The 13,126-nt window shown below is 30.1% G+C and overlaps 1 protein-coding gene across 1 annotated transcript; it reads right to left on the bottom strand.

The window, feature by feature from the left end:
- Window positions 1-11,861: 11,861 nt before the first annotated feature.
- LOC129987464 (alpha-crystallin A chain-like) lies at window positions 11,862-12,386 on the bottom strand. Its single transcript, XM_056095444.1, has one exon. The coding sequence runs from the start codon at window positions 12,384-12,386 to the stop codon at window positions 11,862-11,864; it is 525 nt and encodes a 174-aa protein (XP_055951419.1).
- Between the last annotated feature and the right edge of the window lie 740 nt (window positions 12,387-13,126).

Genomic DNA, 13,126 nt, shown 5'->3' with positions numbered 1-13,126 from the left:
GGTATGAGTAAATTAAAGTGTCGTGCGTTGACGGTAGGGGGGTGGATCAACGCGTCCACAACAACTTAGTGCACTCCTGCAGACTTAAATATTTAATTATATCTAAATCGTTTAATTAACCTAAATGTTGGAATTGTATATGTGTGAATGATGCTTAACTAACTGGTCCCTTCAACAATCAATTTGGAAAGAAGTGATGCCGAATACAGGGTTTTGGAGTGCGCTAAGTGCCTTCCTGGAAGGGCTTTGGAAGGAAACTGGCCCACATTCGTGCAAAGCATGGGGAAACCAGGTAAACCTCATGCAGCCAGTCCGGCAGATATCCGCTATCCACAGCGGAGGACTCCGCCTCCCAGTTCAAAGAGCTTCGGCGCTCGGCCACTGGTGGGGCGCTGAAGGTGGCTGGTGAATGGGAGTGGACCAGCGCGGCCACTTTTATTTGAAGACTCATAATCGGGATATTCAAATATTACTGTCGCTCCTAATAGCAAAAAATGTTTAAATATGTCTTTAGAAGATGCTACTAAATTGCGCTGAGATTCTTCAAATAATATATGCCACCTTAATACGAAAACCTATCTAGCTAATTTTCTATATATTTCTGAAGTCATTATTGTTTCGCTCTCAATTGATTTATAATTGGTAGTAATTTATCAAATTATTTCTTGGGATGGAAATACGTTATAATGCTATGATATGATGAAAACATTTCATAATAATATTACATTTAATTTTTACAAATGCTGGATTAAAAAAATATATGCTTTTATTTTTACTGTTTATAATTCTCCTAGCAATGGCATTTTAAATGTGTAATGTCTTTAATAAACAGTCTAGTCTTTTGTAGTTACTTCGATAACGTTTCATTTACAGTAGTATAAATAGTTTTAATATTAAATTCTAAGATATATTCTGCAAAATAATCAATGAATATGTCAAAAATAATTTGCAGTGCCGAAAAAATAGTATAATCTTTCCACAATTTCGCCATAATAGTTCTGATTTAATGTTGATGATCCTGCATTAAAGGCAATATACAGAACCGCAGAGTTTTTCTTTAAACACATGAATGTATTAATAAGACAGTAAGTACCTGATTTATGTCACGAACTAAACTTACTGATGATCTTTCATATGTATCTTTTAATTCAGAATTCACACTTACTTGCTCTTTCGATTTTAATAAATTCATGGACAACGCTTCTTACCTTTTCCATGCTTAATTTAAAAAAAAAAAAAACAGACACAAATATCATTGCAATTATGTGCGAATATTCTAATTTAATTAAACTCAAAAGTCAAGCTTCAGTCTTTAATGTGCTTACTTTAAAGCACCAAAAATTATTTTTTTTCAAATGAAACAACAAAAGAAAATTATTTGAAATTTTTTTTTATGTCAATAAGATTAAAAGTCTTGCTTTTTCAAAGATATGTAACAGAAAAGATGATATTTCCTGCTTCCATTTACTACATGCATTTGTCATAGAGATGGCTAATCTCTTGAATGCGACATTTGATATATCTAAATGAGGCTTGGCGATTCAGTAGGAACTAGATTTTCCTGAGAAAATTTTGTCACTGCGCTTTCCTTCAGTGTATTCTATGAACTAATACGCGTGTAACTCCTTAAATAAAATAAACTCTTAATTAAACTTTTAAAAAAAGCATTTTTGCATGCTGTATCAGTTCTGAACGAAATAGGATTTCCCCCCTACATTTCTGCGTATTGTTGATAAAACCTTCTTTCTATTTAAAAAAAAAATGGTTTTCCATCTATTGTATGTTTTATTTTTAAAATATTTAGTTTCAGATGCTGGATAGAATATTTGAAATAAGATAAGAATTTTTAGTTTTAGATTTAATTTCAATATTTACTTCCGTGTTGCAAAATAATGTGCGATTAATGAAATAATAAATGAACTAACTATTTTGAACTATCCATATTATTCTTCCCTTAAATGATCATAGATGTTAATTTATGCTATCAAAAGCTGAATTTAAAATTCATCAAACTAAAAATTTCCTAAATGGTGACATGGATGGCTGCGCTCTTCGTCATTGAAAATATAAATTCAACTATTGAAGGCTTTAAATAAATAGTTTTTGTAATGGTACCTTGACATTATATTTCAATGATTATCTATGTTCTGCTAAAGGGTTAAATATGAAGTAGTTAAGTATTTTACTCTTAAATTGAGATGATTATAACCATTTGTTTCTTTTATTGTACTATTTCCACGATTTCCTTTTGTTGTTTTCATTTCTTTGTCTTGTATTAGGTTAACACATCGTGTATTGTATCTTCAAATCCTTTGAATGAACCTATCATGATTTGAAATGAGTCTTTGTGCGCAAACATGGCTATTACTAGAAGCACTCCTTCATAATCAAGAAATCATATTCTCACATTTCATACAAATGCATAATGCTACAATAATAAGTATTTGCGCATAAGTGAAATGTCTTTTAAATATCTTGAATTTAAAGAAATATACATTTTCAATAATTACATACGTATGAAAACATTTAAAACAGTTTCTCATGTTTCTTATCATTTTTCTTTCACACTGAGTAAGAATTTGATAATTTTTTTTTAATTTCACGTTATTTTAGAAGCTTATTTTATCTACTCCAATAATAAACTAATTAATAAAGAAAAAGACATTCTTAAAATATTTTCTCCCTTTTTTTTCCTACCGTCCATAAAGAAAATGTATAACAGCAATGAATATCTGCTTTTTTTTACTTGTTATTTTTTATATTATTTGGTTTGTAATTTGACAATTAATAAATAAATTTAAGTGTTTGAATGATTCAAAAATTCTGCCTTACTTTTATTTTCCATAAATATTTCCTTACTGAAGGATAAAATATTTTGGTTTTCTGTTATTTTCTGCAGTTACTACAGTGTTTTTATTTGAAAATGACTTTTTTTATTACTCTATTCTAAATTGAAATTCAAAGCTACCTCCGATATTATTCTTTCAGGTGAGTATTTTAAATATTTTTTCTTGTGATTATTTTTATATTTACTTAAACTTCATTATAAATGTCTTAAAAATTAAAAATAATTGAAAAAAATCTATAAAACTCTTTGGTCATCTGATTCCATTTTCTACTAAAAATTTTCACATGTTCATAATTTTCAAAAGTTTAAATTCGAGAAACTGCAATCATACAACTAAAGTTGTATGTTTCAAAACAGAATATCTGCTTCTAAATTTAAATATTTTATTTCTTTCTTTTGAGAAAAAAAAAAAACATTATAACAGTAAAAATACCTGTTGCTGAATGCACAGACATGACCGATTACAAGGTTAATGACTTTGAAACAGATTTAAAAATTAATATGATAACATTTGGAGTTCATTATTGTAAATATTCATTATTTGTGAATTATACTAAGCATATTCTTAAATTAGATCTGTATTCTTCTGATAATTAAGATGTTAATGATATTTATAACTTCAGAAATAACTGAAATAATTATTAGAAATAACTGAAGAAATACTGAATTTTTTAATTAAGGTAACATTTTTAGCACTTAAATCAGACTTTATTTCAATTACTCTACTTTTATAAATTATTATAGTATGCACATGTATTGTTTCAGATTATATAAATACGCTTTACTTCTGTGTTTTTCTCCGATTTTTCTGTTACTATTCGGGTTACTTATTTTTGAAAAGAAAGCTATGCGCAGTAAAGTTCTAGCAATATTTGATTATGCTGCTGCAGCATTGACGATTGGTAGTCACGGACGATTGATAAAAGATAGTCACAATCTTTTTAAAATGATGGAAAAATGTGAAAATTTATATTAAGAATTTTTTAATAGTTTAACTAAATTTTTCAAACGTTACAAATTTAATATTTTCACTTTAAATATACGTACGTTGTACAACGCAATCAGTATACAAAATCAGCTTCTGAGAAAAGCTACTTCCAATCAAGTATTGTCCCCGAAAATATGTTCGTCTATCAAAATATATTCGAAAGTGTTGTAAGGAATATTCAAACTGTAAGATTTCTGAGGTGACCCAAATCTGTACAGAGGACTATATATTTGTGAAAGAACGCATGGATATGAGAAAAATTGCTTAATAAAGGATGCAGCACTACTCTTAAGGAGTATTAAAATAGTTTTCCTGAAGTTTAAAGCCCCACTTCGTCCTATTCCCTAACGATTCATTGAATTGTTCCTTCGAGCGTAAACCGCTTCCTCTGTATCAAGAAAGTCAAAAAGAGTTAAGAACAATAAGTATCCCAATCAAGCGCTCGTATAATTTCGAATGTAAATATATTGTTACACTTCAATTAAAATTCCAACCCTCATATATTTCAATCATCTGCAATTCATAGCATCTGTTATATTTCAGAAAGTTTAATAAATCTGTTAAGTTCGTTAATTATATGCAAAAATGAAACTTTTGGAAAATTAAGAGATTGTTGCATTGGTTTTCACAATGAAAACTGAATAGCACCTATTCACAGCAAAATATATTAGTAAAACTGCGGCCTCTTATCTTTAATCATTATATCAAGGAATAGCTATTTTGAACTCTCAACCAATTGTTAGAGCAGGCATTACTGAAATGCAATAAAAAGGCCTGATGGAATTTAGGTCTTTCCATTTATCAATTTAATTTCTGGACTAAATAGTTTGAAAGAAAGGGATGAATATATTTTTAAATAGACTTTCCATATGCTTTTCTCTATTTTCAGCTGAGTCGTTAACAATGTATTCAATCATTATGCGCAATTTCAAAGAAAGCGAGTATCACAGGAAAAGATATATATATAAAGTTTTATATAAGTCGTTGAATCGTTAGAAAAGCAACAGAAAATAAATTTAAATTTGCGTCAACGATGTAAAATTTCTGCAATTCATTTATACTATTAGAACTCAAAAGATGGTGTGAAACAGAAAATGAGCTAAGATTAAATTTTTCAACGAAAACGGTACCTAAATTTTAGGAAGAAATTTTTTAAAGTCTAAGAATTCCAACTCCATCTTAGATTTTAATGTCTTAGTTTCATATCTAGGATAATACAAACCAGTTTATCATTGGCGTATAATAAACCTCCACTCAAATATTTTAATGTCTTAGTTTCATATCTAGGATAATACAAACCAGTTTATCATTGGCGTATTATAAACCTCCACTCAAACAGGTGAAAAAAGAACGATATATATTCAAGAATCAAATGGATATCTTGGAATGTGATGGCAACAAAATAAAAAAAATGCTAAATTGAAAATATTGGGGTTTTTTTTTTCACTATTTCAGAAAATCGGAAATAAAATTGCTATTCATAAAAACAATAATTTCTCCAACGCAGGATAACAATATATATATATATTCCAAAACATTATCAAAATAAAACATTAGGATTCTTAAAATTAATGAGTCACAAAAGTTTTAAATAAAATTTTAATAATCAAACAGAGAAAATTGTACTAAATCTATCTTTAAAAACACACTCATAGAATTGAAGTTATAAAAATGTTTCACACTCTCTTTTCACAACAACAATAGCCAACTTATTTGTACATGCGCCAAATTAATTTCTCATAATGTATTGTTCTGCAAGATGTTGGCGTAACTCCTAATTTCGTAATTTGTCTGTTTATTCACAATAGCGATTTCATCGGTTAAAAAAGATTTGAAAGGACTCCTTGTAAAAAATAATTTTTTCTCGCGAAAGAAAACAAAATGATGCTTTAGAGATCAAATTGATTTTATTAGCATCCGATTGATGAGCTTTCTTCACGATGAACCGACGAAATAGGCCATTGCTTATAAGTATAGGGAAAATAGTTATCGTATCTCATTTGCGATAAAAAGCGGAAAGAAAATGAAATGAAGGACTCAAAAAAGTATTGGCAATAACTCGTGCAGAAAGAAAAATTTCAGTATTTTCTCAACGAGAAATTCAGTACGCACTTCTTACTTCGACTGTATTACAAATCGAGCCAAATACAGTCAGCCAGTACCGGAAATCAAGCAGCTTTTGAATACATTTAAAGTATCAGTTTGATGCGTTTTATTAACGTGATTTCCATTTGGCGACTCTAACTGACAACAAATACCTGTTATTTGAAACTAAAATTTTTACTTGGCGATAAGAACTATCCTGCTAAATGAGAAGTAATGAAAATATAGAATTATATATCTATTGATTCATAAATTATTTTCATTTTATTTAAATGCCCTAATATAAAGCTCTCTTTATGTGTGATATTTCAGAATATTCAGTAGAAATAAGAAAATTATGTAAACGAATGAAACAATTCATAAATTTTCGCCTTCTTAAATTCAAGCGTATGCTCAAAGATTTCCTATTCAAAATTATTTTTAATATAATATAATGCTGGAATGCAGAATTAAAGTGTCAGAAATCATATAAATTTCTTAATTTTTATTTCCTTAATATCCAAAATTTTGGAAATCAGAAATGCTAAATTTTTGTAAGATGAGTTTTTGCCAAAACTAAATAGATGTTATTATAATGGAGGCCATTGAATGATGTGGCACAGCTTTTATTGACTTTTTAAATACTTACATCTTTTATTTTCACATACAACTGATAACGACATATAAAATAATTGCTGATGGAATCAATGAATTATCTTTTTCACGCTTAGGATGAAAGAAAGAAGCCTCAATCATTTTTTAAGACATATTTTAAGCAATGTGTACCAATTTCCATTTGGAGCTTTCAAAATGTATTTCAAATTTAAAAGAACGTGAAATATTTCCGATTCAGCTATATCCCCGATGCAATGCACTGTCTTGTAATAGAATATGAATTTGGCTTGAATAAAAAGCTATTCCTTTGTCGCAACTCTCAAATTAGCATACTTTTTCTATTATTGATGTAATGTGATTTGTATGCAATCTACCAACTGTAATCTTGCTAAATTTTAAAAATGATTTTATTTATAATTTCAAAATTTTTTTATTAATCATTAATATTTTCTATTTGAACTACGTTTTGCAACAACATTAATGCTTGGCGAAAGCCGTTATCCAATCAATATATCAAAAAACATAAACATATGCAGCGAAACTTCGCCAAATCCATGTCATAAAATTACACTACTTGGCACATTTCAATGCGTAAAAACTAACAGTCATTTCACGCCAGCATTTGAACTTGACACATTCTGTTGGCGATCTAACGGAAATGTAAGAAAACATTTTTAAAAGTTTATGTGTATCCAAACTTATGAAAATAACAACAAAAATTTTGAAATCTGAATATTAGCAAAAATTGATAATATTAGCAGAAGCATTCAATGTTTTTGTAAACAATTGTAAATTGCATTGAACGTTAAAAGTAGGGAAAAATGATTTCGATAAATAATGATAAATAATTAGCTTAAAGCCCGGAATATCTTAAACATATTGTTAAATAACATTGAAATCAAGTTGGGTTTTTTTACATTTTGTAATCGCCAAATGTTATAGAAAGTTTCTCGAATCAAATAATTTTAAATACTTAAAGCATTAGATGTATCAAGACATTTTATAACCTGCTTAAATTGGATGTTTTCAGAACCGTTTTCTATTCGAGCGACAATTAATATACATAATTCTATCATACATGTATCTTTTGATCTTACGCTCTGCGCTTGGGTCTCCTAGCAAAAGTTGGTCTAGGAGATGCCTCAGGGTTAGCTACTGGAGGTGTAGAAAAGGACGTACCTGGAAGACTTACCTGGGGAGGAAGAGGAACTTCCTCCCAATCCATAGGCTCCTGGCAATCCACGGACTCCCAGTCCATCGGCTCCTCAGTGCAGGCAGCCTCCCAGTCCATCGGCTCGAAACCTGCAACGAAATCTGAAGAAGACACACAAAAATCCATAGTTTATTTGTATATGAGTAAATAAGTAAAGAAATAAAATGAAATATTTTTATTCAAAAAAAGTAATGTCACTCGAAAATAATATCCGCTGCTTTTTCGCAACTCAAACTTTCAGAAACTTGACTCAAAATGGCGTCTCTTATTGAAAAATCTGCTGTTCCATGAATTTCAACCAATCAGATTGTGAGTTTGGAAAGTTGAAGTTAAAGTTAAGGAAATTAGTGGTATTATCAATGCCAAAAAATATTATCTAAATTTCATTTTCCTTACGGAATTATAACGCGAAATTTATTTGGTTATTTCTTGCCTGCATCTTGCGCTCAATCAGGGAATTTTCTTTACCGTATTAGTATCTAAGACAATCCTTAAGACATGCTTATTTTCTGTAATATTCACAAAATTTCAATTCTGAATAATTCGCTATATTTTCTTGTGCTCTTCGATTTAGAAAATATTATTTGAAATTTCATTATTCCATTTTAGAAACTGAAAATTTCAAGTTTTAGGTGAAATGTCAGTGAATTGGTTCTAGATACAGTGCGACAAAACGAAGCTGTGTGCGGTTGCGTACATAAATCTATACAAAATGGGGTTTCTAGAGCATCAAGTTGTGCATGGAAACTGATAAATTCTGCCTTTATAAAACTGAAACAGTTTCGATTTAATCAAACGCATGTAAAACAGCCCTTCTCCGGAAATCGGTACAATACATAACCATATCTAATGAACTCAAATTTGCATAAAAACATCGAATTTACTGTTATTTTCGTGAAATTTCCGTTTGTAAAACAGCAACAAACATGAATATACTTTGATCAGTAGATGAATAAAAATAAAATTGTTTTTTTATAAGACATCATGATCCTCTTCTTCATTAATAATTTTTAAGAATCAAATTATCAATAATAATTTTAAATCAGAAGTAAGTATTTCTATTTAAAAGATATGCTAACAAGAAAGTATCAATTTTTTGATATCAAACAACTTCTGTGTTAAATGTGAACACGAATCATCAGTTATTTTATCAAAACTTTAATATTTAGTAGATTTTCTTATCCTGTTTGCAAACGTAAAAAACAAATGAAATCATGAATTTGAAATATTTACGAATGTTTGTGGCCGATGATAAAGGGAAGATATTGTCTAGAAAAAAATATCATTGATCAGTCAAGCGTATTATCAAGAATATGAAACGGTTGTCCTATCGAAGATGCATTTTGTTGCAAAAGTTAAAATTGAGGAGTCAACAAAACCATAAGGAGGGGGACAGTAGCAGCTTACTACAACATATTAATGGCTGGCAATCTGCAAAAGGTGAAACCAGCTTATCTATTTTTCTGAAACTGGGGAAGATCTCTCAAAACCAGGGCGTATACCTCCAATGGATGTCGTCACACGTATACATTAGTGGTAATGAGGTCTTTGATAGATTGGCCAAAAAGGGTTGTGAGAATGAAACGGCCACTGGCTCATCGCGTACTTATCTAGAACTATATTCAAATCAAAGATCTAACCTCAATTTAATATTGCGTATTCCACCTGCGCACCAATGGTACACGGTAAAATCACTTGGCACTCTACTGGAAACCAAATGTGACCGTGGTTCCCGGTATTCTCTGGCTAGACTAAAAAGTGTCCACCTTAAGTGTCTTTCTTTTGAAAGTGGTAAAAAAATCCATCCCACTTGTAATAAATGCTGTTACCATCCAGCTTCACTGGATCACATTCTGGGTTGCATCGGACTTTCTAAGGAGGCTTAACATCTCATCCCTTTATTATTATAGATTTATTGGCGGTCAAAAACCTGCTGGAGCTGATCTGACATATGTCAGATCTTTTGAGGATAAGCAACAACAATAACAAATTGAGAAATTATTTGCTCCAAAAATTAACATCCTTGAAACGAAAGTAATATTTTTGAAGAGGACAATTATATCTTCGTTTATGGATGGAAATTCGGTATATCCAACAAATGACAATATTAATTGTGTAGTAAAAATTGATACGTATTTCTTTAAAGAATAAAGCGGCCGATTTCTTTATTCGTTTTATATATGTTTTCTGATGCTGAAAACACCTATTTGATATTTGATCTTTTTTTATTATTATTGATGATACAAATAAATGAATGACTGATTTCTTGGTAAACTTACTTTTCTTATTACATCATTTGTGTTATATTGATCATTTTTCGTAATATATAATATTTTTTCCTTTCTTATAATATTATTTGATGTACATTTTGGTTTTAACTGCGGCCAAAAAGGGCCAAGAAAAAATGTCACCAAATTATAAAAATGTTAATTATTAATTTTATTTTAATTATTAATAAACTTAAATGCATTATTATTTATTATGAAACATTTTGAAAGCGCGAATTTTATATAGTTTGATGATTAAAATCGCCAAACTGGCGAAATTTTTTCTTTGCGGTTTTTGGTCCATATTAAAACCGACAAAAACTTTTCTAAATTTTTATTTGCAAATATTTTTTGCGAGATCTGCAAACATCTCTAAAATTTCACCAATGCAGATGTTTTTTGCAAACATCTGTAAAATGTACTTTACAGATGCTTAATTATTTTTAGCATTTTTTTACAAAAATTGGCTTAGTTATTCATGATTGATAGCTTTCGCCATCATTCTTTCGTTTGTATAAAAAATTACTTTTCTAGTTTAAATTAATCTCAATGTGTGTTTATGCTTTATTCATGTTTTCCAAAAAGTATTAATTCGGGTTTTTTTTTTTACAAAATTAATAATGTTGCTCAATTTTTACTAAAATCTGGGCTTTCATTTGTTTACTCTTGTGATTCGATTTAATAGTATTTAAAATAAAGAAAAATAGTCATCTCCAAAATTTTTTGTAAATGTCATCCATATGAGTATTAAATATTAAAGTGGGAATTTTAATTATTTCGTTCAAATTTAGTTTCAAATTATGCCATTAATATGCTTTTCTTTTCTATACCAGTATTTAAAAAAAAAATACTTGTCGGTTGTAACGGCGACCAAAAAGCACCAAGAAAAAATTTCGCCAAATTAGCGATTTCAATCTTCAAACAATATAGCATAAGATTCGTACGTTCAAAATTTTTCATAATAAATCATAATGGACTTAAATATATTTTTATAATTTGGCGAAATTTTCTCTTGGCTCTTTTTGGCCACAGTCAAAACTGAATCACACCCTTTAATCTTAAATTAAATTTCTGAAAATCCTAATTAATTTATAATGTTTCTGGTTCAGATGAAATATATTTCCTCCATCTCCTTGCCATCTTTATAAATATATTTTGGACTGAAATTTACTTTAATGCGTCTCTTGAGTTTGCCGCCAATATGGAACGGTTGTAGTGTAGATTTGTGTGCCCCTTCGATTGGCGACAAATTTCATCGATGAAGCACTACTTCTGGTTTCCATAATGTTTTGTTTTCATTGTTATTACTGTAGGGTTTCTGACCCAAAATCCCCTTGACGCTGATTTTGGCGTCAAAAAAAATCACCAAAGAAATCAAGGTGCACGCAACTGTAAATATTTACCAAGGAAGCAAGCAAAATTGTCAGCCTTTTAGCGATTCTGCAGCTGATTTGTTAACTACTGTGTTTCGCCTTGCATACCAACTACTTCGACGATTTTGCAATACCGGCATTTCGGTGAAGTGGCATATAAAAATTGATTTCAACCCTAGTCTGTATGTTTTTATTTCGCCATTCTTTTGGCATTTTTTCGATATGATTTTTCAATTATTTTCTTTTATCGTCAAACAAGAAAAAAAAATGTCCAACAGTGTTGTACTGAATCTGATTCCAATTACTCAATGAAATATATGCAACAAAACTAATATTTCTATAATATTTCAAATAATTAATTTAATTAATTTATTTCAATACATGACATAGTTTTAAAGCTTTATAAAATGCACAAAAACTTCATATATCATTTTTAGTATCCCAAACATTCAATTTTACTTTCAAAATTTAAAGATTACTTCGCATCTCCCATCGCTTTCTTTTCTTTAATACTGAGAGGAATCTTGCGTTCCCTTAATGGCGGTTTGTTCGCTTTCTTTGGTGCTAATATTGTGAGCATTCCATTTGGACTGAGCGAACAATTGACAGTCTCAGCATCGCAAGTGTCTGGCAACATATACCGACGGGTGAACTCTCTGGCCACAAATCCATGTTCATCGCTTTTTTCTTCCTGCTTGCCGTGGATCACAACATATTTATCAGCAATCTTCACCTCTAACTCTTCTGGTTTGAACTGGCTGACATTCAAATCTATTTGAAACTTGTCTTTATCGTTTTTAACTTCAGATTTTCCTGAATCAGCAATATTGATTTGCCTTCGGCATCTTCCGTTTTGACCCCCTACTGGGAGCAGGTCATCTTCGAATAAGTTAACGCCGAATAATTGGTCCATGATACGTTCAGGATAGTCAAATATATCCCACCAGTTGCCTTCCAAAATTCGTGGCACAATTTCCCGAGCAAGATCTTTTCCCGACATCTTTGATTTTCCGCCAAAAGACTTCTTATAAAAACGTGGCAATATAATGAACGGTTTTAAAATCTTTAGTCGATATTTGTTAGCAGTATTTCAAATAAAACTAGCCAACGCTTCTTGAAATATTTGTTTTTGAATTAGTCTACTTTTTTCCACTACAAATTTTTTAAATTTTATTCTCAATTCAATTTTTTTTCAAAATACTGAAATCGCACAAAATTCTGTTGTGATTTCTGCTGCCAGATTACTCAATTCTGCTATCATCACTTGCAGCTGATTTCATCTGCTTATAAATGTCTGATTTTTTAAAAAATTGTCTGATTTTTTCTATCTATTATCAATGATCAAGCAATAGATGACAAAAATTTTGAAACACCAACGTTTACTTATTTCAACAGCATACTACAGGCGATATAAGCTGTTAAAGTTATTCCTTTTTAAGATGAGAAGGTTTGCAAAAAGAATATTGAAATTCAAAACAATTATTAAAATAAAAAATGATATCTGCTATTGCAAATTTCAAGTTATGTGAAAACACAGTATGAGAGAGAATTTTCGTAGCTTCACTCTACGGTCTCTCCAAATGGCTGTAATTCTCCGCTGTCTCCTCGCTTTAGCTGTATCCAGCTGCCGATACGCTACTATACGAATGGTTACTCCTCACATGAATCGATACTGCTCTCACAATAAACACCTGGACTCGGCGCACAGCTCAGTTTATCAATAGTTTGGGCTTCACACAA

This window comes from Argiope bruennichi, chromosome 10 (assembly GCF_947563725.1).
Source record: "Argiope bruennichi chromosome 10, qqArgBrue1.1, whole genome shotgun sequence".
Taxonomy (NCBI): Eukaryota; Metazoa; Arthropoda; class Arachnida; order Araneae; family Araneidae; genus Argiope; species Argiope bruennichi.
Note: the sequence above shows the minus strand (reverse complement) of the source record. Positions and strands in the feature narration are given on the sequence as shown.

Excerpts from the sequence above, each read along its gene's own strand:
- LOC129987464 (XM_056095444.1), bottom strand. The coding sequence starts at position 12,386 with ATGTCGGGAAAAGATCTTGCTCGGGAAATTGTGCCACGAATTTTGGAA.